The sequence below is a fragment of the Caretta caretta genome, chromosome 13, assembly GCF_965140235.1.
Source record: "Caretta caretta isolate rCarCar2 chromosome 13, rCarCar1.hap1, whole genome shotgun sequence".
In the NCBI taxonomy this organism is placed as follows: domain Eukaryota; kingdom Metazoa; phylum Chordata; order Testudines; family Cheloniidae; genus Caretta; species Caretta caretta.
In genome coordinates, this window is record NC_134218.1 from 31,846,855 (window position 1) to 31,871,651 (window position 24,797).

The 24,797-nt window shown below is 50.2% G+C and overlaps 1 protein-coding gene across 3 annotated transcripts in view; it reads left to right on the plus strand.

The window, feature by feature from the left end:
• Positions 1–24,797, plus strand: part of LOC125622207 (fer-1-like protein 4) — a 109,457-nt gene that overhangs the window by 47,733 nt on the left and 36,927 nt on the right. For all 3 annotated transcript variants that reach the window (XM_048819994.2, XM_075118861.1, XM_075118863.1), the window contains exons 22-30: positions 1,538–1,690; positions 2,376–2,559; positions 3,436–3,560; positions 4,510–4,644; positions 8,350–8,523; positions 8,836–8,952; positions 10,791–10,952; positions 11,422–11,590; positions 13,557–13,660. In XM_048819994.2, the coding sequence (XP_048675951.2) occupies positions 1,538–1,690; positions 2,376–2,559; positions 3,436–3,560; positions 4,510–4,644; positions 8,350–8,523; positions 8,836–8,952; positions 10,791–10,952; positions 11,422–11,590; positions 13,557–13,660 (1,323 nt within the window). The remainder of the gene's footprint in view (positions 1–1,537; positions 1,691–2,375; positions 2,560–3,435; positions 3,561–4,509; positions 4,645–8,349; positions 8,524–8,835; positions 8,953–10,790; positions 10,953–11,421; positions 11,591–13,556; positions 13,661–24,797) is intronic.

A 24,797-nucleotide genomic window follows, 5' to 3' on the forward strand; every position in this document is an offset into this window, starting at 1 on the left:
ACGATACTTCCCCACTTACAAGCACTGAGTCTGTGTATAACAACCCACACCCCCCACATTCATTTAGGAAAACATTGCAACAATAATTCAAAAGCACGTAAACCATAAGCAAACACTCACCCCACAGTACATTGGGCAATGTCCTTTGCCTCAGTTTGCCACCTTGCGGTATGAAAGTCTGATGGACAAAAGTCCCTTTAACACGCCACTCCCCTTTCCCTCCGCTGCACACAGCTGGGGTGTGTTCATGTGGGTTTGTCTCCCACCCGTCAAGGGAGGGCCATTGAACAATGCCTCTTGCTGCAGCTGCTGTCCTTGCTGCTCTCCGCCTCCGTCCGCTACTGCCGCTGTTATCTCTGCTGCTGCTTGCTGGCATCACTACAGTGCCATGTGCTGAGGTTCCAGTGCTTAGCCCGGCTCTTCGTGATTTCACTGGTGCTGCCTCTGCCTTGCCTTCCACTGCAGCTCTGGCCCCACGCTAGGTCTCCGGCTCAGCCCCTAGACCTGCTCATTAGTGATGTCAGCTGTCGTGACCACTGAACAGAAACAGGGCCTCTCAACTGAGTCTGATCAACTCCATTTTTAAACACTGGAGAGAGAATGTTTCAAGTGGTCTCTAAGATGCTTTAAACAGAGTGTGGAACACCTGTTCTCACCCCCCTCTAACTTTCACTTGGAGTTGGCACCCCTGCCCCTGCGTAGCAAGTGATGCTCAAGTTAGGGTGATCCCCTCAGTCAGGGCAGGCTAAGTACAGTTCTTCTGCCTGTTGCTCCTACAGTAAGGACTCCCCCTGCATTTTAACCCCAAACAGCCCAAACTGATCACGTTGGCAAAGCAGCTCTGACTGCTGAACACCTAGGTAGAGTGGATGTGTCTGTGCAAATATGGTCTGCTCCTGAAGTCTTTTCCCTCAGTTCATCACTAGATGGCAGAGGAGAGCTCATCTGGCCCTGGCTCACATTAATATAGACACGCCTTCAGTCACAAACACTTGGGAGAAAAGATTCAGTGCCCCATTCATCTGAGGGCACAGAAAGCTCTCACTCCACCCGCTCTGATCTCCCCAGGAGTCTGTCAGTGAGAACAGAGAAGGTTGGATATTCCAGATATTTTTAATGAAAAAACAAGAGCAACGCAAGAAATATACAACTCTATGCAAAAATCTTTGCAGGTCACCTTTAAAAACTGCCAGGAAATTAAATGCAAAAACCTAAGTTAGGATACACATTTTAATTGTCAAAGTCAGGAAATGCAGAAGTGAAGTTCACTAAGCAACATTATCTTTGTATCTTGTATATTGCACCTACTAAGAGAAATAACATGTATTACGTAATCAAGATTTTCAAAAAATGTCACCTAAAGTTAGGCCCCTAAAGCCACAGTTAAGCACCTAGCAAGTGACTTGATTTTCAGAAGTGCCAAGCACTCAGCAGAGTGGGAGTTGTGCCATTAACTTTGGTGGAAGCAGGACTGGATCATCTATATTCCCTCATGGGGACATTCTCTCTGAGACTCTGCATTGCCTATATCTTCCAGCCCCAGTGCACGCTCCCCGATGTCCTACTCTGGATGTTCAGCAATAATAAGCGAGTGGCATGCACAAGAATTCCTGCACAGAATGTCCTCTACTCTGTAGTAGAAGAGGAGAAAGGCAAGGACTGTGCAAAGATCCAGACCGTCTTTTTAAAGGTAGAGTTTATGTGAAAAACCTAACCATATTCCTGCTTATTTCATTCCATGTTCGTCTCCCTTCCTTCACCAGCTCTAATTATTGGTTCTGTATCTGAGAGAGAATTTGTAAGACTAGTAAAAGCCAAACAGTCTAATTGCATAGTGAGAATACTGCTCGTTTCTATACCAGATCCAAACAAGTGAGCTCCAGGACTGGGTAAAGATTTACTTGACTTCTCCTCTCACAGCGTGGTTGTTTTCATTTAAAAAAAAACCAGCACAAAGCATTTGGAACGTTTTGACATGGGAACATTTCATCATTTGCAGAACAGAATGTTTTGGTTTTTGTTTAGAAACCACTTCATTTCAAAATTTCTTTAATATTATAAAAAAGGTAGAATTGGAAGGAAATATTTTGATTTTATGGAAACAAACCATTTTGATTGTGAAACACATTATTTTTTAAAATTTTGTTTCATGTGAAGCTTTGAAAGTTTTGGTTTCCTCTGGAACATAACATTTTTTTTGAGATTGTGGAATTTCCCAAGAAACAGAAAATTTGATCCCCGCCCAGCTGCCCTTCAGACCCACGTGTAAAGCTGCAGGCACAGTGATGGTGCACTGCTAATCACCGGCATGCGATATAGTCTCTGATGGCCTGTGGGTCTGGATGGGAAGTGAAACTAACCTTCTGCACTCCAAGGTCCCAGGGTCACGCACTGGAGAGATCTTTGCGAAACTAGAGATCTATATGTGGCTGGGGGTGACCAAGTATGTGAAGAACAGCACTGCAGAACTGCCTGAGGAATTCAAGCCCATCTATGAGAGCGGCCAGCAGACAGAGCAGCTTCCAGCACACATGCCGCCCAGCCGGCTCAGCAGGGACGGTGAGCACAGACTGCCCTGGTTACTCTACAGTCCCACTGGTGGCTAAACTGAAAACAAATGAGAGAGCAGTGAGCTGAGCGAGTCCTGCCTGGGCGCCTGGATGTGGGCTCCGCCAAGAGCCTTTTTGGCTTACGGGAATGTGTGTTTGCCACAGCAGCATTCAGAGTGCTGCCATCTCCTTCTGTACAGATGGCAGAGACCTGCTAGCGTGGGGGGCAGAGAGAGCAGGGCACCTCAGCCTGCCATGGACAACCTGTGTCCCTGGGGCAGTGGTTCTCAACCTATTTGCCATTGTGGTCCGCATCCAATACTACCTCTACGGCCCTGAGGATGTCACATGGGCCACAGCTGTGTGCTGATTGGGCTGCAAATGCCCCCCGGGCTGCGGGTTGAGAACCACGGCTCTAGGGTTGAAAGTTCTGGCAGAATGTCACAGGGACCCCCCAGTGAGAAAGGGGCACTGTTGCTTCATAAGCTACTGGAGAGTCACTGGCTGGGTCCCGATTTCTAGGGTGTGTAACCTGCTCAAGACCTGTCCAGTAATTCACTGGCTTTGCTGAGGCCTGATGCAGCTCTGAGGGGCACATGTTCATAGCAAATCACTCCAAAATTAACCCCCCAAAGACTCTAGAACACTAGTTGTCACTGGGGACAAAGAAATTAACCGAAAGTGGACTGCCTAGCCCAAGCTATATTGAGATATACTGATCCAAAGCACTTCAGCAGACACCTGTAAAGGTGCTGCCGTCTGCCCTCCTCGCCTCTGAGGGCCCCCCCCACCCTCTGGGCCCGCCTGGAAACTCTCTCCCAAGAGTGCCAAGGGTATAATTACTCGGATCTCATAGCAGCCAGTGATTTCTGCTTTGTCTTGCCAGACTTCAGTTACTTCCAGCTGCGAGCTCACTTGTACCAGGCTCGGGGGATCCTGCCTGCTGACGACAATGGCCTTTCAGACCCATTTGCAAGAGTGGTGTTTTCGACTCAGTGCCAGACCACCCGGGTAAGGTCTCTCTGGTCCTACTGCAACCCATCTCCTTCACCTCAGGAAACTCACCTGTGGACCAAACCAGTTACTGCTTGCAGTGTTGGAAGCTGGCATCACAGGAGGAGACCGTCCAATTACCTGACTCCAGCTGTGGAGACATTTTCATGCCCTCTGAGTGTTGGGATTTTTCTCTGAGACTTTCCACACTCTGTTCCCAAGGAAGTAGCTCAAATCTGGACGCGTCTCTGACAGTTTTTTATTGGCATATAGCAATCCTGTGCTGAGGGGATGTGTTTAGGGGTTTGCCAAAGCACACAAAAATCAATCAGATTGTATAAATATTCTAAACCAAAGTGACTCATACACATTCCATGTATAAATATTCTAAACCAAAGTGACTCATGCACATTCCATGTTACATTGTATCACACTTTGTAATTGGGTTACTAATTTTGGTAACCAATCCCTGTACAGGTCATGAACTGTCCACAAGCTGCTAGTAAGCAAAGCTGCAGATTATCATACATCATTCTTCTTACTCTTTCTTTATCTACTAGCCACAGGCTATTTACAAGGCCACCTGTGAACCTGTGGCTTGTCCACTGTTAATCTCGGTTTCCTTTCATTGTTCGTGCCAGGCCTGCACTGAGCAGTGTGAATATTTAAGGAATCTTTGGTGACAACAGTTGTATCTGAGGGAGACTGGCAAATGCCCAGATCAGCCCCCAGAATTCTCTTATCTCCTGCTCTTGAAGGCATTGGCCATGCACACACTGCACTGAGGGGTGTGTGTGTGTGTGTTTTTGTGTGTGCTCTATAGTCCCTCTCGCCCTGCTTTGGGGAAGGGATGTCTGCAGCCTCCCCCACCCCCCACTGCTTCCTTAAAGGGCCATTTTAAGTATGAACTTGACTGAATTCAAGAGACTCTGCTGAGCTCTATTAATCCTGATCGTTCTCCATGCAGACCTTGGAGGAAACCCTGAGCCCATTGTGGAATGAGCTACTTTTATATGATCAGCTGATTATTGATGGGCGGAGAGAGGATTTGAAGACCGAGACCCCTGTTGTTGTCATCAGTATCTTTGACCATAATAAATTTGTAAGTATGACAGAATGACCCTGTCCCTCTATGTCCATAAGCTCAGTGTGTGCAGGAGTCTGGGGAAAGCTGAAGGAATGTCTGTCCAGATACAGGACGTCACATGGACGACTGCACCAATTTGCTCTGCCTCCGCTCCTGTGATTAGATCTTACCTATACCAGCAGCTCAAAGCTGCAGGGAGGTTGGAGCCACCAGGAGTGGTTCTTTGGGGAGGGCTTTGACAAGCTTCCTGTTGTCAGTCTGCTCTGGTGGTGCCAACCAGTGGAGCTGTGTGTGTGTGATGAGTGAAGCCAGCCGAGTTGCCGCCAGCCTGGAGAAGTGAGGAGCTCGTAGAGGAGAGGATGGTTCACATGCAAACACTGAGCTGGATTCTGGTTTGCAGTCTGGAAAGCAACCAGACCTGCCAAGCTGCAAATTACGCTGTGTGGCACAGTTCTAAGTCAGTGCCCAGACAGGCCGCTGCACTGCCCCAGCTCAGCCTGTGCACAGGAGATGTGGCAGGGGCTTGCTGTGGTCCAGAGGCCCAAAGGCGGAAGTCTGAGCAGGTCTGTAACAGTCTTACCACACCCAGTGTCAGCCCCCCGACTGCCTCAGCTTCCTCCTTCCTTAGTCAAATCACCTCAACTGGTGCTTTAAGTTACTCTCCCATCTGAGGCCTGCTTTACTAACCTAACAAGAGCAGTTTAACTCCGAGCTAGACTCTCAGCCACCTTCCCTGCAGCTCACTAGGCCCAGCCTAGGTGCCACAGTCCATTTGGTTCCTCCAGGCTCATAATCCCCTTGGAAGGTTTTTGAGGTTGTGGCTCACTGCAGGTAGTTGCAGCTAAGCCTCTCCCTCTGGCTGGTAGGGACAGCCTCTTTCCCAGCTCTCAGTGACCCTTGTATCAGGCCTGGCCCAGGCCTTCCCAGCCCCGATCTCCCCATCTCTCTGAGAGAACAGGCCCCCTCACACATAGCCCTGCCCTGGGCTACCATCACATGATCCCCGGTCGCCTGGCCCAAGCCTGAACCCATCACATGGGCACCCCATTGGGGGGATCACTGGACACAGGTGGGACTGATCCCAGCACGCCTTACAAGCCCAGCCTGCCCTGTGACAAGCTCTGAGCATGCTCTAACCTCTGCTGTGGCCGGATGATGCAGACCTGCCCTGACATCTTTTTTGGTGCAGCCGAGAATCTGGGCTATTTTTCACTTACAGACCCAAGTGGAGGTGTCGCAGTCTATTCGTAACACACTGAATGTGACTGTCAAACTGAACCACAGCATGATCATGCTAATATGTGTTTCCCACCATTCCTAGCTGCCTCCGCTGGTGCCAAAGCCCAGCTGTCCCCACCCAGCTGCCAAAACCTCCTTGATGCAGCGCAGTTATGTGTCTTCACTACCGAGTGCAGCAGCACAGTGAAAACTGAAAATGTACAGGCCTTGTAAAATAAACTGAACTGAATATCACATGAAATCATATTACAGTCCCAAAAAACTGTTAACATAATGTTGTTAGGGTTGCAAAGTCCATCTCTTCAAAGCTAGGAAATGCCAGAACTGGCAACCTGCCTTTTGATATGGTCTTTCATTACATGATCACCTACTGTCTTTTTCACAGGACCCTTGTGTCCTGCGGTGCACAGGATGGACGGTGCTCAGGGGATGAGTCGGGGTGTGTAACAAAGGAGGCTGTTGTCTGTAGGCCTTGCCGCATGCACACTAGAAGTTGAAAGGTGTATAGGAACGAGGCAGTGGATTGCAGGAAGAAAGGCTAGTCTTGGGGCTAAGGCGGTTGAATGGAGACCTGGATTCCATCCTTGTCTTTTCCACGGTCTCTCTGTGTGACGTTGGTACCACAATTGTAGCAGGTGGCCACTGTGTGTTCCTCGTTTTGTGGGTGTCCAGCTTGAGACACTTGATATACAGACGTGCTGCGTATTCACAGCTGCAGCTCAACTTGTCGGGTGCGGTGGATGCTCAGCACCTCTGGCAGTAAGGAAGTGTGGTTGAATGAATGAGCAAAGGGCTGGGCTTCAGGTGGCCCTGAGTTCTGGTCTTGGTTCTGCCACTGATTCTTTGTGTGGCCTTGGCAAGTCACTTTGTCTTCCTGGATCAGTTCCCCAATTGTAAAATTGGCCACACACTGAATACTGAGGCTAGAAAGAAACGCGGAACAGGTTCCTGAACGCTGTCCATGCTGTGTTCGGAATAGGACATGGAGCATGTGGAAAAAGCAGCATCTGATCACATAACAGAAGCCTGTCTAATAATAATGCAAACACACAAGGGGACTGAATTACAGTGGCCAATTTGGTCATTTCCTAACTTTTGAGGGCTGGACTTTGCAACTTAAATACCCTTAATTTAACATTTTTTGTATATGAGCCATATACATAGATGCATGCATTGTCTTACACACACGGCTTTAATTCTCAATAGTAGTCACAGGTTTTATTATTTACAGACCATCCTAGATATACAGGTAATTTACAAGCAAGGAGACCAGGCCCATACTGTAAATAACTTGAAGTCTCACTCTGGTAGATACAGGGCATGCAATGATTGTTGAAATGCAGGAAGGCAATGCTGCATTGTCAGTGAGAGGAAGGCGTTCCTTGCCTTGTTCTGTATTGCACCCATTTCTGTGGTATCTGGTTACATTTTCCACAGTTCAGATTGGGCCATTAGCATTGCAGATAAGAAGAGCCAATCCCTATGCTCTCCTGAAGCCCTCACCTATAAAGATAACAAGAGGAAGACTGGGCTGGTCAGCTAAGTGCCTAGGGTTTTATGGTTCTGTCAGCGGAAAGCCCAGGAAGCAGGGCCGGCTCTAGGATTTTTGCTGCCCCAAGCAAAAAAAATTTTTGGCTGCCCTCGCTTTTTTTTCATGCCCTCCCCCAGCTCCGCCCCAACTCTGCCCCTTCCCCAAATCCCTAGCCCCGCCTCCTCCCCCGGGCGTGCTGCATTTCCCACCCCCATTGCTTCCTGTGGTTCCCTGCCCCCTGCAGGCCCCCCGCCCTAGCTCACCTCTGCTCCCCTGAACACCCTGCCGCTCCACTTCTCCCCCCTCCCTCTCAGGCAAGGGAGAGGCAGTGCATTCAGGGGAGCAGGCGGAGCGGAGGTGAGCAGGGGGGGAGAGCAGGAAGTAATGGGGGGGGTAGAGGAACCGCTCCCTGCCCCAGCTCGCCTCCGCTCCACCAATGCCGCCTCCCCTGAGCGCCGCCGCTTGGCTTCTCCCTCCCTCCCAGGCTTGCCGGGCAAAACAGCTGTTTAGCGCGCGGCAAGCCTGGGAGAAGCGGAGTGGCGGCGGCATGCTCAGGGGAGCAGGCGGAGGGTGGAGCAGAGGCGAGCTGGGTCGGTGGGGGCACATTTCTAGGGGTGGCATGGCTGGCGCCGGAATGCCGCCCCTAGAAATCTGCCGCCCCAAGCACCTGCTTGTTTTGCTGGTGCCTGGAGCTGGCCCTGCCAGGATGGGAGGTGTGGTTTGAGTCCTTTCTGAATGTACGCCCAGTACTGAGTGCCCTGCCTTGGGCTCCCTGCAGCAGTTTGCTGCAGCAGTGCGTGGTGGTCAGAGATGGAGAGAGAGTCTTTCCAGTGACTTTGCAGAACTTACACCTGGTGGGGATTAAGCCCATTCTGGCATGTTGTACTGGGGCCTGAAACGCCGTGAGCATGCTGAGGCAGTATCCAGTGGCTGCTCCTTCTTGTCTGTAGGGTTCTCCGGAATTCCTTGGCCGGGCCTTTGCTACTCCACAGGTGAAGCTGGTGGATGAACCATACTGCAAACCTGCCCTGCAGTTTTTTGACATTTACAAAGGACCCAGAGCAGCAGGGGAATTAATTGCTACCTTTGAGCTGATCGAGCTGGATTACAGTGGCTACTTGGAGGTAACTGGCTTCTCTGGGGTAGCAGTGTGGTAAGAGGTGCATGGCAGCTTGTTCCAGCTGCTTCCTGCTATCTGGGCTGGGCAGATTAACACCTGGGGCATGATGCTGGGCTCCCTGCTCTAGCCACATCCTCAAGCAGAGAGGAGCACTCTCATCGTGGGAGGGCCCCCCAGTATCAATGGGCAGCACTGAAGGAGGAGGACAAAGCTGGATATGGGAGAGATGGGTGGGTAGGTGAATGAGGGGATGTTGTGGGGCAGGAGAGACAAGCTCCTTAATTTCTGTGTGGCCTGGCCATTTCCATCTGTCCAGCCTTCAGTGCCCAAAGACGTGGAACCCAAGGAGCCAGACTTCCTGGAGGACCCCCGTTCTGGACGCTTCATTATCCCAGAGGGAGTCCGGCCCATCCTCAAAGAATTCCGCATAGAGGTACTGTGGCTTTCAGTAGAGTTCTGAGCAGAGTTTCCTCTGACTGGTACCAGTGCACCGTGACTTTATGGCAGGGGGTTAGGGAAGGGACTGACACAATACCTGGGACTCAAACATGTCTGTGCTGCCTCCTCACACCAGGGACTTTGGCAGGCCAGAAGTGAGTATGGCTTGGAACTGGGGCGACACCTACCCACCGGCCCTATCTCATTTTGGGGTGCAATCCAGGCTGGAGAGGGGCTGTCATCACCTGCTCTGCATCCTGGGGTGCCTCACAATGCTTTGCTGCTGTATCTCCCACCCTGGGCTCCTCACAAACAGCCAGAGAGCATGCAGGTCACTTCGAGTGTCTGCGCATAGCAACAGCCTGCCAACAACACTCCACCAGCCTTGGTTTCCACTTGGTGGGTGACCCCAACACACTTCCAGTCCTGGACTTTCCCCAAATGTATGTTCTGCACTCTCCAGCCCTCTCCTTGGCAGTCCAGATACTGGAGGTCCCTTGAGCCTTGTAAGGGGTCAATGTACAACAGTTTGTTACCTTAACTGCAGTTACCAAACAATTTAGTTTAAACACACTACTGGATTAGTTTTGATTAAAGAAGAATAGAACAAGTTTATTTAACTACACGGAGAGAGATTTTAAGTGAGTACAAGTATAAGGCATGGAAGTTAGAAATGTTTACAAAAGACATAAAGATAAAGCATTTTCTAGTCACTAAAACTGAACAAATAGACTTGGTTCAAGGTGAAATCCTTATTACATGTTCTCAGCACGAAGGCTGGCCAAATTCTGAGGTCGGAATCCCTCCCAAAGTCCAAAGGCTAGTTCCTTGGTCTTCTCAGGTGAGAGAGAGAGAGAGAAAGACACAAACCTACCAGGGGTGTTTTTGCCCCTCCCTTCTATACTCTAGTCACCCTTTGCAATGCATTTTCCTGAGTGTCACTAGACAAAGTTCCTTCCAGCTATGAGGATGGAGACACAGGGGTCTCATGGGGAAAGAGCTTCCATGTTGTTTGTTAAAATGCAGATCGATTTCTTCCTGCCCCACTTCACTGCCAAAGACTGGCCATGTGACCAGTGATGGTCAATCAACTTTGACGACACCTGGCTAGAGGTGTCAGCTTGTCCTTTGTCTTTGAGAAACTTGTTTACCCCTCCCCAGGCTTGTCTGGTGAATGCATGTCAGTCACAACTTTAACTTTACATGTCGTGTTGCTATATGTGTTTCACCAGTATATTATTGACGAGTGAGTTTAGTTTTCAAATGCTACCTCACAAGATGTATTTTGTATAGAGACGATCGCAAAGTGTAGGGTGTGTATACAGTAGTGTGTTGGGTCACAAGCCCCCATTTCATCCAGCATCTCACCTGGAAAGTGTCCCATGTTGTTTGATTAACTCCCGATCACACTGAACAGAGGAGCCTGGCTGTGAGACAGCGCCGTTAGCTCTCACTCATCTACCCCCAAATTGCTCTGCTGAGTCTGCCCACCTCCAGACTGGCACATTCATTTGCTGTTGATGAAGTGTCCAGTGTTTTCCTCCTGGGGGCGTCTGGGTGGGTGAGGAGCAGCCCTCACTCCTCCTGTGTTGGAAAGAGGGGTCTGACTGCCAGGGACGTGGGAAGGGTTAGCAGATGGTGATGCTGGTTACCTGTGGGGATGAGGGACCATCTGGCAGCTGGACAGGGTATAGTGAGATTAGTACTGGGGTTTAGGTGGGTGGATTGGGGGTGATTGCCACTCGTAGGGGTGAGGGATTGGCGGCTGGGAAGGCTCGTGTGAAGAGTGCTGAGTGCCTAGAGCAGCTGACGCACTTGGCTCCTGCTGTTCAGATCCTGTTTTGGGGCCTGCGAGACTTGAAACGTGTGAACCTGTTTGAGGTAGATCAGCCCCAGGTGATCATCGAATGTGCCGGGAAGAAAGTGGAATCGGAAGTGATTGTGTCATACAAAGAGAACCCCAACTTCAACGAGCTGGTCAAATACATCAACGTGGTAAGTAGGGAGCAGTGCTCACTGCCAGGGCCCGCTAGCTCTGGGGTAGGGCTTTAGCGAGGAGGGGAGAGGCAGAGTTTCCACGGCTCGTGTTTCTGGAGAATGGGCGCATACCTGCAGACTGGGTTCAGCCCCAGCTGGGTTCCCCCTCTGGGGAACTGGGGCCCATTAAAGACCAGCTGCTGATGGGAAAGAACTCTCCATGGCATGAATCAATTCAGCCAGCATCAGCGACTGCCTGCTGGCGCGGCATGGGCAGGGCTCCAGTTCAGAACTGAGGAGCTGGGTCCCAGCACTGGCGCTGCCAGGACCTACCTGCATAGGGAGCATCAGGGCCGCTGTGCTAGGAGCTCACCGGAGCGCAGCCCTTACCTGCCAGCTGGACACAAGTGAGCTATAAGCCAGACTCTGAGCTGTCTGCGGAACACCCCCCCGCAGCCCTGGTGACAGTATGAGAGGCTCTTTTCAGGAGCTGCCGGAGCAGGTGTACCTGCACCCACCCCTAAGCATCTTTGTGGTGGAGCAGCGAGCTTTTGGGCGTACCGTGCTGGTGGGGACCCATGTGGTGTCCCATATCATGAAATTCTCTCCCAAAGAGCTGGAGGAGCTGGAGGAGGAGGCAGAAAATCCGCCCAAAGGTGAGTTTCCTGGTTTGAACTGTGCTATGCAGCCCCCTCACATGGCAGGGTGGCACTGGGCTTTCCACTGCCAAGTGCTGCAGGGGAGAGCGGGACTGTCCCAGCATGCAGCATGAGCGCAGCGTTTTCTGCAAGGCTGGCACGTCCCCATTGCCCCTCGCTCACAGGGCAGTGCAGCAGAGGCGCGATTAGGCACCCCTCGGCTAATCCAGGCAGGGCAAGCTGGGGCGGAATTCAGGTCTGATGGTCTCAAGTGTCTTGCTGGGAGGCTGTGGACTCTCTGTGGTGCTGGCGTGAAGAGTCTGCAGACTGAACTCCTGCAGGGGCAACTCCTCACCCCCTCAGACAAGGCCGTTAACCTGTGGTGGGGCTCAACGAAGTCCCCTTTAGGGCTAGGGATCATGTTGTGGTGTGAAGCAGAGAGGCTTCCTCCTGTGAGCCTCCTAGTGCTTTCCTGCATCTCCCAGGATGGTATTTAGAAAAAAACAGTCCCAAGCAGCCTACTGGGGATGAAGTACAGCCTACTGGGTTGTAATGCAGGCCCATGGGGGCAGGGTCACACAGAGTAACACGGTGCGGTGGGGGGCAATGCCGGCCCATGGGGGAGGGTCACACAGAGTAACACGGTGCGGTGGGGGGTAATGCCGGCCCATGGGGGAGGGTCACACAGAGTAACACGGTGCGGTGGGGGGTAATGCCGGCCCATGGGGGAGGGTCACACAGAGTAACACGGTGCGGTGGGGGGCAATGCCGGCCCATGGGGGAGGGTCACACAGAGTAACACGGTGCGGTGGGGGGTAATGCAGGCCCATGGGGGCAGGGTCACACAGAGTAACACGGTGCGGTGGGGGGTAATGCCGGCCCATGGGGGAGGGTCACACAGAGTAACACGGTGCGGTGGGGGGTAATGCAGGCCCATGGGGGCAGGGTCACACAGAGTAACACGGTGCGGTGGGGGGTAATGCAGGCCCATGGGGGCAGGGTCACACAGAGTAACACGGTGCGGTGGCGGGTAATGCCGGCCCATGGGGGAGGGTCACACAGAGTAACACGGTGCGGTGGGGGGTAATGCCGGCCCATGGGGGAGGGTCACACAGAGTAACACGGTGCGGTGGGGGGTAATGCCGGCCCATGGGGGAGGGTCACACAGAGTAACACGGTGCGGTGGGGGGTAATGCAGGCCCATGGGGGCAGGGTCACACAGAGTAACACGGTGCGGTGGCGGGTAATGCCGGCCCATGGGGGAGGGTCACACAGAGTAATACGGTGTGGTGGGGGGTAATGCCGGCATGCAGTGACCATTGTGATTGTCTAGCCTGACCTGCATAGCACAGGCCAGAGAATCCCGCTCAGTAATGGCATCTCCTGCAGGCAAGTTCTTGCTCTGTTCAGAGGAGTGACCCAATCGTATGGCAAGGTCTCTGTTCCTCTGCACTGACCTAAGCCTACTGCCTGAGTTGTCCAGGGCAGGCTTTATCTCCTTGCTTGGCTGCCTCTGGCTCAGGGCCAGGGAAGTGTCCAGGGCACCTTTTGCCATTTGCTCCTGTGTGTGTGAGAGCCGTGGGTGGGGTTTAGGGCCCCGAGCAGACCTTTGTTGGCAGATATTTGCTAAGAGTTTCTGGGCCAGACCTCTCATTACCAAGGCCCAAATGTGGGGCGCAGTGTGAGGAGCGCCCAGGGAATGCGAAAGGCAGCAGAACCCCACCCTGCTGTGTGAATGACTCCTGCAGCTTCATGACGACGCCTTTCTGGTGTAAAATTTCAGACTGAAAGTGCGATGGGGGTAACATAGGTAATTTGGGGATTACAGGAATGGCCTCCCTTGCAGTGAGGTGCACCTGAGAGGTACGTCTGTGCCCTTGGCTCAACAGCCATTTGTAATTGGTGATGAGACCTTGGAAGATTAGACAATGATTGAATGATCTTCTTACTGTTGGAATTCATAGTCTCCATCTTTCTCGCTCAGCACGGAAAGCCTCTGCTCGACCCAATGTCTCCCAGACTGTGATCAACATTGGCCTGACTGCAAGCGAAATGGGCAGCAAAGCAAACCCCCTGAATCTGGTGAAGGTAAGTGCGGTGCCATGTTGACAGTAACCTTCACGTTACTATTTGAATGGAAATGCTGCTTGCCCGAAATACCCTCTCTGGCTTTGACGTGGATCTTATCTCTAGGTCGTATCCAAGAATAGTAACAGTTCAGAAGCGACGGTCACCTTCCCTGTTTCAGTGTCGTCTAGCAGATCATATGGCAGCATAATTCAGTTTCCGGTATAAGCCTGATTTTGATGGACTGCCCCTCTAATTTTCTCACCCCCTGCTCATCGTTTCGGCTTGAAATGGCACTTGCCTGGGCTCTAGGGAGAATATACGTGGAGAGGAGACATTGAGGTTAATCCAATGAGGGGTTTCTGGGATATGAGACTTGGAAAAAATTAGTTGTATTTCACTTTCTGAAAAATTCTTCTCGTGTTTATAAAGTCTTAAGTGCCATCTCATTAATGGCTAAGTCTGGAAACTTCTGAGCTGGTCATTCAGTTGCCCTGGATGGGAGGTACTGCAGACAAGCATGGGTGCAACATTTCAGAATCATTTCTGACAGATTCGTATACATCTGAGCACTCAGCCAGGTTCCAGCAGAGTTTCTTTGCTTCCCTGGTTGTTATATGAATTGGCTTGGAAAGATGCAGCCTGTGGAAGCTATAAACTCCATCACCATTGCCAGTCTGAATCCGGCTGGTCACAGGCTCCCATAGCTGAACTTGATTTCATCAAGCAGGCTAAATACTGCACTGTGGAGTGTTTGATTTGAAAATGTGATTTTCACTGACATATTTCACTTCCCATCACACCGATAATTCCTGCAGAGAATAGTTTCTGTATCGGAAGAGAATCTACACCATGTTGCTACATGTTAGATTAGAGATGCCAAACCAGTGCCCTCGCTCCAAACCCCTCTACATTCAGATGTGGGGAGCGGAAGGGAATTGTCCAGCTCTGGCCCATATCTCATTAAGACATAAATAACTTTTTACAAGCTTATCAGTATGTTAAAACAATGCCATTGGAAGGTTTTAATTATAATAAAACAAAAGCTGTTGGAAAACCTAGAAATTCAGTGCTAAGATTCAGGTTGAAAAAGCAAGGCATTGAAGTCAGGAAATTCATAGCTGGGCTTCCACAAACAGCTTTTGCTCTGACCCATATGAATAGCCACCTTCTGCCTATCCACCAGCAGTCTCCCTGCCCCATCTCTTACAGCCATGCGGCACCATGACCTCAGTTACATTCCAATACAAACCAGGGTGCCGGAACTACTGGAATGATGTCAGGATTGGAGTTACATTGTTATTTATAGAGCGCCAAAAGTAAACAAGGTGCTTTACAGACAAGGGATTTGGACCCTGCTGTGTACTGAAAATGTCATCAACTACCATACTGTAGAAATCCCCTTCATACATGGCCCTAGGACCCCAAACACAGACCCCCCTTTATTTCAACAAAAATTGCACTGACATGTAGCCTCCATTCTTCCACATCCACCCTTCAAGATGCATCTTGGGCTTGGCTCAGCTGCGAGAATGCATCCTGTTAGAGCACACCTTGACTAACACAATGTATCAGACTGTGTAGATTAGACTTGTGTGTCAAATTGTGTTAGCTGATTGTAGGTTACCAGTTAGTTAACCTGTGTTCTAACTGGATGGCTTTTCCCACTTTAGACAAGCCCCCTGACTGGCCCTTCCAAATATCTGTAACTCTCTGATGTGACTCAGTGGCTGTCACCTAGTGAACAAGAGCACAGGGTCAGAGTTAAGGGTGTTAGGGCAACTTTGCCACTGCATTTCCTGATTTTTCACACTCTTGTTTCAGTAATGACAGCATCCCTGTAAACAAACATTCCTTCCATTGTAGAATTTCAAACCTTGCGGAGACTTTTGATCACAGTATTTGGAATAACTTCTAGGGCATCTCAGTTCCAATGGGCTGGATTTTCCTGGGCCTTTGTGCGGTAGAATGGAGGTAGCAGGGAGCAATCCAGACCAGTCAGGGGTTGTGTTACTGCCTGTCCTGGATCCCTGAATGCCTTCAAATGTTTGGCTGCTGTAGCTCCCTTGTCTGGGTGCTCCCAGCCAGCAGACAAGCCTGCACTGAATGTCTGTGTGACAAGTCATGCTGGACCAGCAGCTCTGACTCCAGCAGCCTGCTTGCTACACCACAGCTACACTCTGGCCTCCACAAGCCTTGGTTACACCTAGCAAGGTGACCCCTTCCCCCCCCTCCCCATCCTGAATTTTCCCCAAATCATGTGTTCTTCTTTGAGTGATGGTCCCTATTGTATTCCACTGTGGGTTCTGCATGAGCAGCATGCCTCCAGAGTCAGAGAATTTGAAAGTAATGTCTGTGGTCCATGCATGCACCCTGGCTCGCCTCGTGCTTCCAACTGAGGTGTGTGACTAAGTTCCTCCTCTGCCTTGGTGGGTCCTGTGCTTATTGGCGGATTTCCTTGCCTCAGAGATTCATGGCAGCTCTCAGTTTGGCCACTTTTGCTAGTGGCTTAAACCTGCCGTTCACTCAGCTAACCTCATCACTGGCCAGCATGGGGAAAGGGAGTAGCACAATCCCTGCAGTCTCTGCTGACCCACTTAGTGGGTCAGGGGATAGGCCAGGGACCTTCCCCTCTGGTGGGACCCACAGTCCAGGTCACCTCCTCTTGTCTCAAATAGGGAGTTGAGGGGAATGGGGGGAACCCGGGCCTGCCCTCTACTCTGGGTTTCAGCCCAGGGCCCTGTGGATTGCAACTGTCTACAGTGTCTCTTGTAACAGCTGCGTGACAGCTACAGCTCCCTGGGCTACTTCCCCATGGCCTCCTCCCAATACCTTCTTTACCCTCACTGCAGGATCATCCTCCTGAAGCCTGATCATGCTTGTACTCCTTAGTCCTCCAGCAGCACGCCTTCTCAGTCCTTGCACACACACATCCCTAACTGATGGGAGGTCCTTTTTAAACCAGATGTCCTGATTAGTCTGCCTGCCAGAATTGATTCTAGTATGTTCTTAATTGGCTCCAGAGGTCTTAATTAGCTTGCCTGTCTTAATTGGTTCTAGCAGGTTCTTGATTGTTCTGGGGCAGCCCCTGCTCTGGTCACTCAGGGAACAGAAAACTGTTCATCTAGTGGCTAGAATATTTGCCTTCTACCAGACTCCTGTACCCCACTGAATCATAGAATCATAGAATATCAGGGTTGGAAGGGACCTGAGGAGGTCATCTAGTCCAACCCCCTGCACAAAGCAGGACCAATCCCCAACTAAATCATCCCAGACAGGGCTTTGTCAAGCCTGACCTTAAAAATATCTGAGGAAGGAGATTCCACCACCTCCCTAGGTAACGCATTCCAGTGTTTCACCACCCTCCTAGTGAAAAAGTTTTTCTTAATATCCAACCTAAACCTCCCCCACTGCAGCTTGAGACCATTACTCCTTGTTCTGTCATCAGCTACCACTGAGAACAGTCTAGAGCCATCCTCTTTGGAACTCCCTTTCAGGTAGTTGAAAGCAGCTATCAAATCCCCCCTCATTCTCTCCTCCGCAGACTAAACAATCCCAGTTCCCTCAGCCTCTCCTCATAGGTCATGTGTTCTAGTTCCCTAATCATTTTTGTTGCCCTCCGCTGGACGTTTTCCAATTTTTCCACATCCTTCTTGTAGGGGCCCAAAACTGGACACAGTACTCCAGATGAGGCCTCACCAATGTTGAATAGAGGGGAACGATCTCGTCCCTCGATCTGCTGGCAATGCCCTTACGTATACATCCCAAAATGCCATTGGCCTTCTTGGCAACAAGGGCACACTGTTGACTCATATCCAGCTTCTCGTCCACTGTAACCCGTAGGTCCTTTTCTGCAGATCTGCTGCATAGCCATTCGGTCCCTAGTCTGTAGCAGTGCATTGGATTCTTCCGTCCTAAGTGCAGGACTCTGCACTTGTCCTTGTTGAACCTCATCAGATTTCTTTTGGCCCAATCCTCTAATTTGTCTAGGGCCCTCTGTATCCTATCTCTACCCTCCAGCGTATCTACCACTCCTCCCAGTTTAGTGTCATCTGCAAACTTGCTGAGAGTGCAATCCACACCATCCTCCAGATCATTTATGAAGATATTGAACAAAACCGGCCCGAGGACCGACCCTTGGGGCACTCCACTTGATACCGGCTGCCAACTAGACATGGAGCCATTGATCACTACCCGTTGAGCCGGACAATCTAGCCAACTTTCTATCCATTCATCCAGCCCATAATTATAGTCCATTCATCCAGCCCATACTTCTTTAACTTGCTGGCAAGAATACTGTGGGAGACCGTGTCAAAAGCTTTGCTAGTCAAGGAACAACACGTCCACCGCTTTCCCCTCATCCACAGAGCCAGTTATCTCGTCATAGAAGGCAATTAGATTAGTCAGGCATGACTTGCCCTTGGTGAATCCAGGCTGACTGTTCCTGATCATTTTCCTCTCCTCTAAGTGCTTCAGAATTGATTCCTTGAGGACCTGCTCCATGATTTTTCCAGGGGCTGAGGTGAGGCTGACTGGCCTGTAGTTCCCAGGATCCTCCTCCTTCCCTTTTTTAAAGATGGGCACTACATTAGCCTTTTTCCAGTCGTCCGGGACTTCCCCGGATCACCATGAGTTTTCAAAGATAATGGCCAATGGCTCTGCAATCACATCCGCCAACTCCTTTAGCACTCTCGGATGCAGTGCATCCGGCCCCATGGATTTGTGGTTATCCAGCTTTTCTAAATAGTCCCGAACCACTTCTTTCTCCACAGAGGGCTGGTCACCTCCTCCCCATGCTGTGCTACCCAGTGCAGTAGTCTGGGAGCTGACCTTGTTTGTGAAGACAGAGGTAAAAAAAGCATTGAGTACATTAGCTTTTTCCACATCCTTTGTCACTAGGTTGCCTCCCTCATTCAGTAAGGGGCCCACACTTTCCTTGACTTTCTTCTTGTTGCTAACATACCTGAAGAAACCCTTCTTGTTACTCTTAACATCTCTTGCTAGCTGCAACTCCAGGTGTGATTTGGCCTTCCTGATTTCACTCCTGCATCCCCGAGCAATATTTTTATACTCTTCCCTGGTCATTTGTCCAATCTTCCACTTCTTGTAAGCTTCTTTTTTGTGTTTAAGAGCAGCAAGGATTTCACTGTTAAGCCAAGCTGGTCGCCTGCCATATTTACTATTCTTTCTACACTGGTCTGGGTCTGTCACAGAGATAAATGGTGGGGTGGTCTGACCACCTTTTCAGTTCATTTTCAGCACTGCATGGTCTGGGCTGGAACCTCCAGTGTCCTCATCTCTGATGTCATTCTAAATAAACCGTTGTAAATCATTTTGTTAATTCTTCTTCGAGCGATTACTCATGTCGATTCCAAGTAGGTGTGTGCACACCACATGCACAGTCATCGGAAGGTTTTCCCCTTAGCATTGGGTCAGCTGTGGAGCCCCCTGGAGTGGCGCCTTAATGGCAGTGTATATAGGTCCCTGCTGACCCACCGCCTCTTCAGTCCCTTCTTGCTGCCAGTGACGGTCATTGGAGTAGCTTCTCTCTTGTGAACAGCAAGCAATCCTGTAGCAGACTTTCGTTCAGTGTTACCTGTAAATAGTTAAAATCTTATAATTAGTATAAATAGATTGTTAGTTTAGATAAGTTTCAGTTGGGGGTCACCCACCCATCTTGTTTCTCCTCCCGGGAACTGGGGCATGTCTCGGTCTCAGGGTTTCAAGCCATGTGGGTCCTGCCTGAAGCCTATGCCAAAGGGAGACCCACATGACTCCTATCTGAAGTGCCTGGGAGAGGCACACCAAACAGACAAGTGCAAAGTCTACAAAGGCTTCAGACCAAGGACCAAAAAGGAGAGGGACTTTAGGCGGAAACTGCAGCTTGTGGGGTCAGCCCTTTGTCCACAGCCAACCCAGGTGGCGTCCAACCCCAAGCCTGGCACTTCGGTGCGGCGCGCACCAGTCTTGGTAAGGGAGGCCATGGTGCCAAGAAGGGACTCGGCTCCAAGGACCCCTGGCACCGCCATTCCCCAGTGCCAAAGACCTCCTCCAGTGCAAGTGCCCATCGTCGGTCCCATTCGTCGGTGTTGCACAAGAAGAAGGAGGAGGACAGAGAGCGCTCTCCCACTAAAGTAGTGGAGCGAGCAGGCACCAGCGGGGTGTGTTCCACATCGGGGAGCTCACATTGCAGCTTGGTGCAGTTTCTATTAGTCCCTCCCCAGCGGTACCTGAGAAGGGCGGACACTTTGCCTCCATAAATACCTCATAGAGACGGCCATGAGACCCCAATCAGACCCAGGCCCCTGAACAATGTCCCTCCCTCCCGCCGCGTACATTGGCCTGAATCAGCAAGGAGTGCTCCTCCTGCTACAAAGTCCAACTTCAGTGCTGGAGAATCCATCCCTACAGACCCCGTGGTAGGGCCTACTCGGGACATTTGGAAGCATTCCCCATAAGCATGGGACTAAGTCTTCCCTTTCTAAAAATGAGACGCTCCATCCACCAGCTCTGCCCCTGAGGACTTAGTACGTCCTAAGTCCCTTAGGCATGAGAAGAAAGCCCAGAAGCACTGGGTTCCACTGGCTCCAGACTGGACTCTGTTGGTACCACTGTCAATGACTCCTCACAAGACCCATGACCCTCCAGCATTGGTGAGGACCGACCACCGCTGGATACCATCTTTGGCACCAAAGGCCCAAACAGAAAGAGAATCTCTCTGACACCTGGGAGATCCAGATCCGTGGCTGTGCTACAAGACGTTTTGACTCTCCCGCATCCAGAATCCCCCTCTTCCTCAGGACCTTCAGTCTCCAGGGACCTCATATCTCCTCTGAATGACCCCCGGCAGTGTGGAGCTTGTTGCCCTTCCGTACACAGCCTATGCCTCTCCGGCGGCACTGACAGTACCATCGCTGGAGCCCGAACCTGCATTTTCTTCCTCAAGAGATTCAGATCCACTGGAAGAACCACCTCTCCTGTACGACTCCTATCCTTTTCCCAGGAGACCTGCATGATCCTGGGAGCAATGTGCCTCAGGGCCATTGGTATCCCATACCATGGGGACTCTACGACCACCCTTTTATCCCTTCTACTGGCCATACTGGAGACCATGGGAACAGTACTTTCCTTCAGAGTCCGTCCTCTCCAACAGGGAGTCACTACCTGCTTCCCCTCCAAGAGAACCACTGAACTTGCCCCCAGATCTGATGACAGGAGAAATACTGTGCTCCATTTCTGGCAGTTCCACTGGAACCGACTAGATTTACATAATCATCGCCAGACGAAGCAGTGACCTCAGTATCCCCTCAGGATGACCTTAAACAATCTCATGACCGGCTTCACAGAGTTGCCTGGGAACTTCAGATCCCATTAGAAGAAATCCAAGACTCTCAGCACAAGCTCTTGAATATCCTCCATGCCTTGGCACCTATGAGAATTGCCCTGTCGGTCAATGAGGCCATACTAAGACAGTGCAGCATACCCTCACCTTCTGTGCTCCTACCCCCAAAGGTGTGGAGAGACTCTATTATGTGCCAGCCAAGGGCTCAGAATTTCAATTCTCACACCCAGCTCCCAATTTGCTGGTAGTCAGGCTGCTTCAGAGAGATCCAAGCAGCAACATCCTTGATCTATGCCAACAGCTGAAGAGGGGAAAGGCTTAGACCTACTGGGAAGGAAGGTTTCCTTGCTAAAGGAATTGGCGGCTGTGATTGCAGAGCCATTGGCCATTATCTTTGAAAACTCGTGGCGAACGGGGGAAGTCCCAGATGACTGGAAAAAGGCTAATGTAGTGCCAATCTTTAAAAAAGGGAAGAAGGAGGATCCTGGGAACTACAGGCCAGTCAGCCTCACCTCAGTCCTCGGAAAAATCATGGAGCAGGTCCTCAAAGAATCAATCCTGAAGCACTTACATGAGAGGAAAGTGATCAGGAACAGTCAGCATGGATTCACCAAGGGAAGGTCATGCCTGACTAATCTAATCGCCTTCTATGATGAGATTACTGGTTCTGTGGATGAAGGGAAAGCAGTGGATGTATTGTTTCTTGACTTTAGCAAAGCTTTTGACACGGTCTCCCACAGTATTCTTGTCAGCAAGTTAAAGAAGTATGGGCTGGATGAATGCACTATAAGGTGGGTAGAAAGTTGGCTAGATTGTCGGGCTCAACGGGTAGTGATCAATGGCTCCATGTCTAATTTGCAGCCGGTGTCAAGTGGAGTGCCCCGGGGTCGGTCCTGGGGCCGGTTTTGTTCAATATCTTCATAAATGATCTAGAGGATGGTGTGGATTGCACTCTCAGCAAATTTGCGGATGATACTAAACTGGGAGGAGTGGTAGATACGCTGGAGGGCAGGGATAGGATACAGAGGGACCTAGACAAATTGGAGGATTGGACCAAAAGAAATCTGATGAGGTTCAATAAGGATAAGTGCAGGGTCCTGCACTTAGGACGGAAGAACCCAATGCACAGCTACAGACTAGGGACTGAATGGCTAGGCAGCAGTTCTGCGGAAAAGGACCTAGGGGTGACAGTGGACGAGAAGCTGGATATGAGTCAGCAGTGTGCCCTTGTTGCCAAGTAGGCCAATGGCATTTTGGGATGTATAAGTAGGGGCATAGCGAGCAGATCGAGGGACGTGATCGTCCCCCTCTATTCGACATTGGTGAGGCCTCATCTGGAGTACTGTGTCCAGTTTTGGGCCCCACACTACAAGAAGGATGTGGATAAATTGGAGAAAGTCCAGCAAAGGGCAACAAAAATGATTAGGGGTCTGGAACACATGACTTATTAGGAGAGGCTGAGGGAACTGGGATTGTTTAGTCTGCAGAAGAGAAGAATGAGGGGGGATTTGATAGCTGCTTTCAACTACCTGAGAGGTGGTTCCAGAGAGGATGGTTCTAGACTATTCTCAGTGGTAGAAGAGGACAGGACAAGGAGTAATGGTCTCAAGTTGCAGTGGGGGAGGTTTAGGTTGGATATTAGGAAAAACTTTTTCACTAGGAGGGTGGTGAAACACTGGAATGCGTTACCTCGGGAGGTGGTAGAATCTCCTTCCTTAGAAGTTTTTAAGGTCAGGCTTGACAAAGCCCTGGCTGGGATGATTTAATTGGGGATTGGTCCTGCTTTGAGCAGGGGGTTGGACTAGATGACCTCCTGAGGTCCCTTCCAACCCTGATATTCTATGATTCCCCTGGTTTACAATTCTGGATAGCCAGTTATCAAGCCCTATTGGCTAAATAAGACTTCCTTAACTATGCTAAGTTTGAGGAATTCATCAACAGTCTTCCACAGCAGGACTGGGCCCATTTCCAAGCTCGTATTGAGGAAGATAAACTAATAGCCAGAACTTCCCTCCAGTATGCAGTTGATTCGGCCTATACTACCAGTAGGCCATGGCTACAGTCATTGTCACGTGAAGGGAGTCCTGAATTCATGCCTCCAGATTCCCCAGGGAGGTCCAGAACATCATTGAGGACCTCCCCGTCAATGAATTACACCTATTCGGTGAGAAGACAGATGAGTCCCTACATACCCTAAAGGACTCTAGGGCCACCCTTTGATCTCTGGGCATCTACACACCTGCCTCTCAGAGGAAGTTTCAACACCAGTCAACCACTCAATGGTAAAGGTATCAACACTTTTATCATCAGAGAACATACAAGCCACCACATAAATAGCAAAAGGTTGAAAGATCCCAATTTCCCATGCCTCCTGCACCAGCCTTGACATCTCAATCCCAACCCCCGATCTCTTTTTGATATGAGCTCAAGAGCCGTGAACCACTGAGCCTAACACCTCATGACCCCACTACTCTATTCGGGGGTCACCTAGCACTCTTTTTTGACACTTGGAGTGTGATAACATTGCTGAACGTCATCCCCTATGGCCATACGATTGAGTTTGTAATGCTACCTCCTCCAAAACCTCCTTACCCACCCCTTCGGGGGCCACTCTCATGACAGCAACCTCACTCAGGAGGTGAGTTCCTTACTGCAGCAAGGAGCAACAGAGCATATTCCTCCACAATACCGGAGCACAGGTTTTTACTTGATCTACTTCCTGATACCCAAGAAGAAGAGAGAGTGGAGACCAGTCCGTGGCCTCTGTCACCTCAACTGCTTCATCCACAATCTCAAATTTTGCATGGTCACATTGGCAGTGATAATTCCATCATTAGAAAAAGGCACATGGTTCACAGCTCTCGATATGAATGATGCTTGCTTTCACATTTGTCAAGGTTCCTCCCCCACTCTGAACTCTAGGGTACGGATGTGGGGACCTGCATGAAAAACCTCCTAAGCTTATCTTTACCAGCTTAGGTCAAAACTTCCCCAAGGTACAAAATATTCCACCCTTTGTCCTTGGATTGGCCGCTACCACCACCAAACTAATACTGGTTACTGGGGAAGAGCTGTTTGGACACGTCTTTCCCCCCAAAATACTTCCCAAAACCTTGCACCCCACTTCCTGGACAAGGTTTGGTAAAAAGCCTCACCAATTTGCCTAGGTGACTACAGACCCAGACCCTTGGATCTTAAGAACAATGAACAATCCTCCCAACACTTGCAGCCCCCCTTTCCTGGGAAATGTTGGATAAAAAGCCTCACCAATTTGCATAGGTGACCACAGACCCAAACCCTTGGATCTGAGAACAATGAAAAAGCATTCAGTTTTCTTACAAGAAGACTTTTAATAAAAATAGAAGTAAATAGAAATAAAGAAATGCCCCCTGTAAAATCAGGATGGTAGATACCTTACAGGGTAATTAGATTCAAAACATAGAGAACCCCTCTAGGCAAAACCTTAAGTTACAAAAAAGATACACAGACAGAAATAGTAATTCTATTCAGCACAATTCTTTTCTCAGCCATTTAAAGAAATCATAATCTAACACATACCTAGCTAGATTACTTACTAAAAGTTCTAAGACTCCATTCCTGGTCTATCCCCAGCAAAGACAGCATATAGACAGACCCACAGACCCTTTGTTTCTCTCCCTCCTCCCAGCTTTTGAAAGTATCTTGTCTCCTCATTGGTCATTTTGGTCAGATGCCAGCGAGGTTACCTTTAGCTTCTTAACCCTTTACACGTGAGAGGAGTTTTCCCATGGCCAGGAGGGATTTCAAAGGGGTTTACCCTTCCCTTTATATTTATGA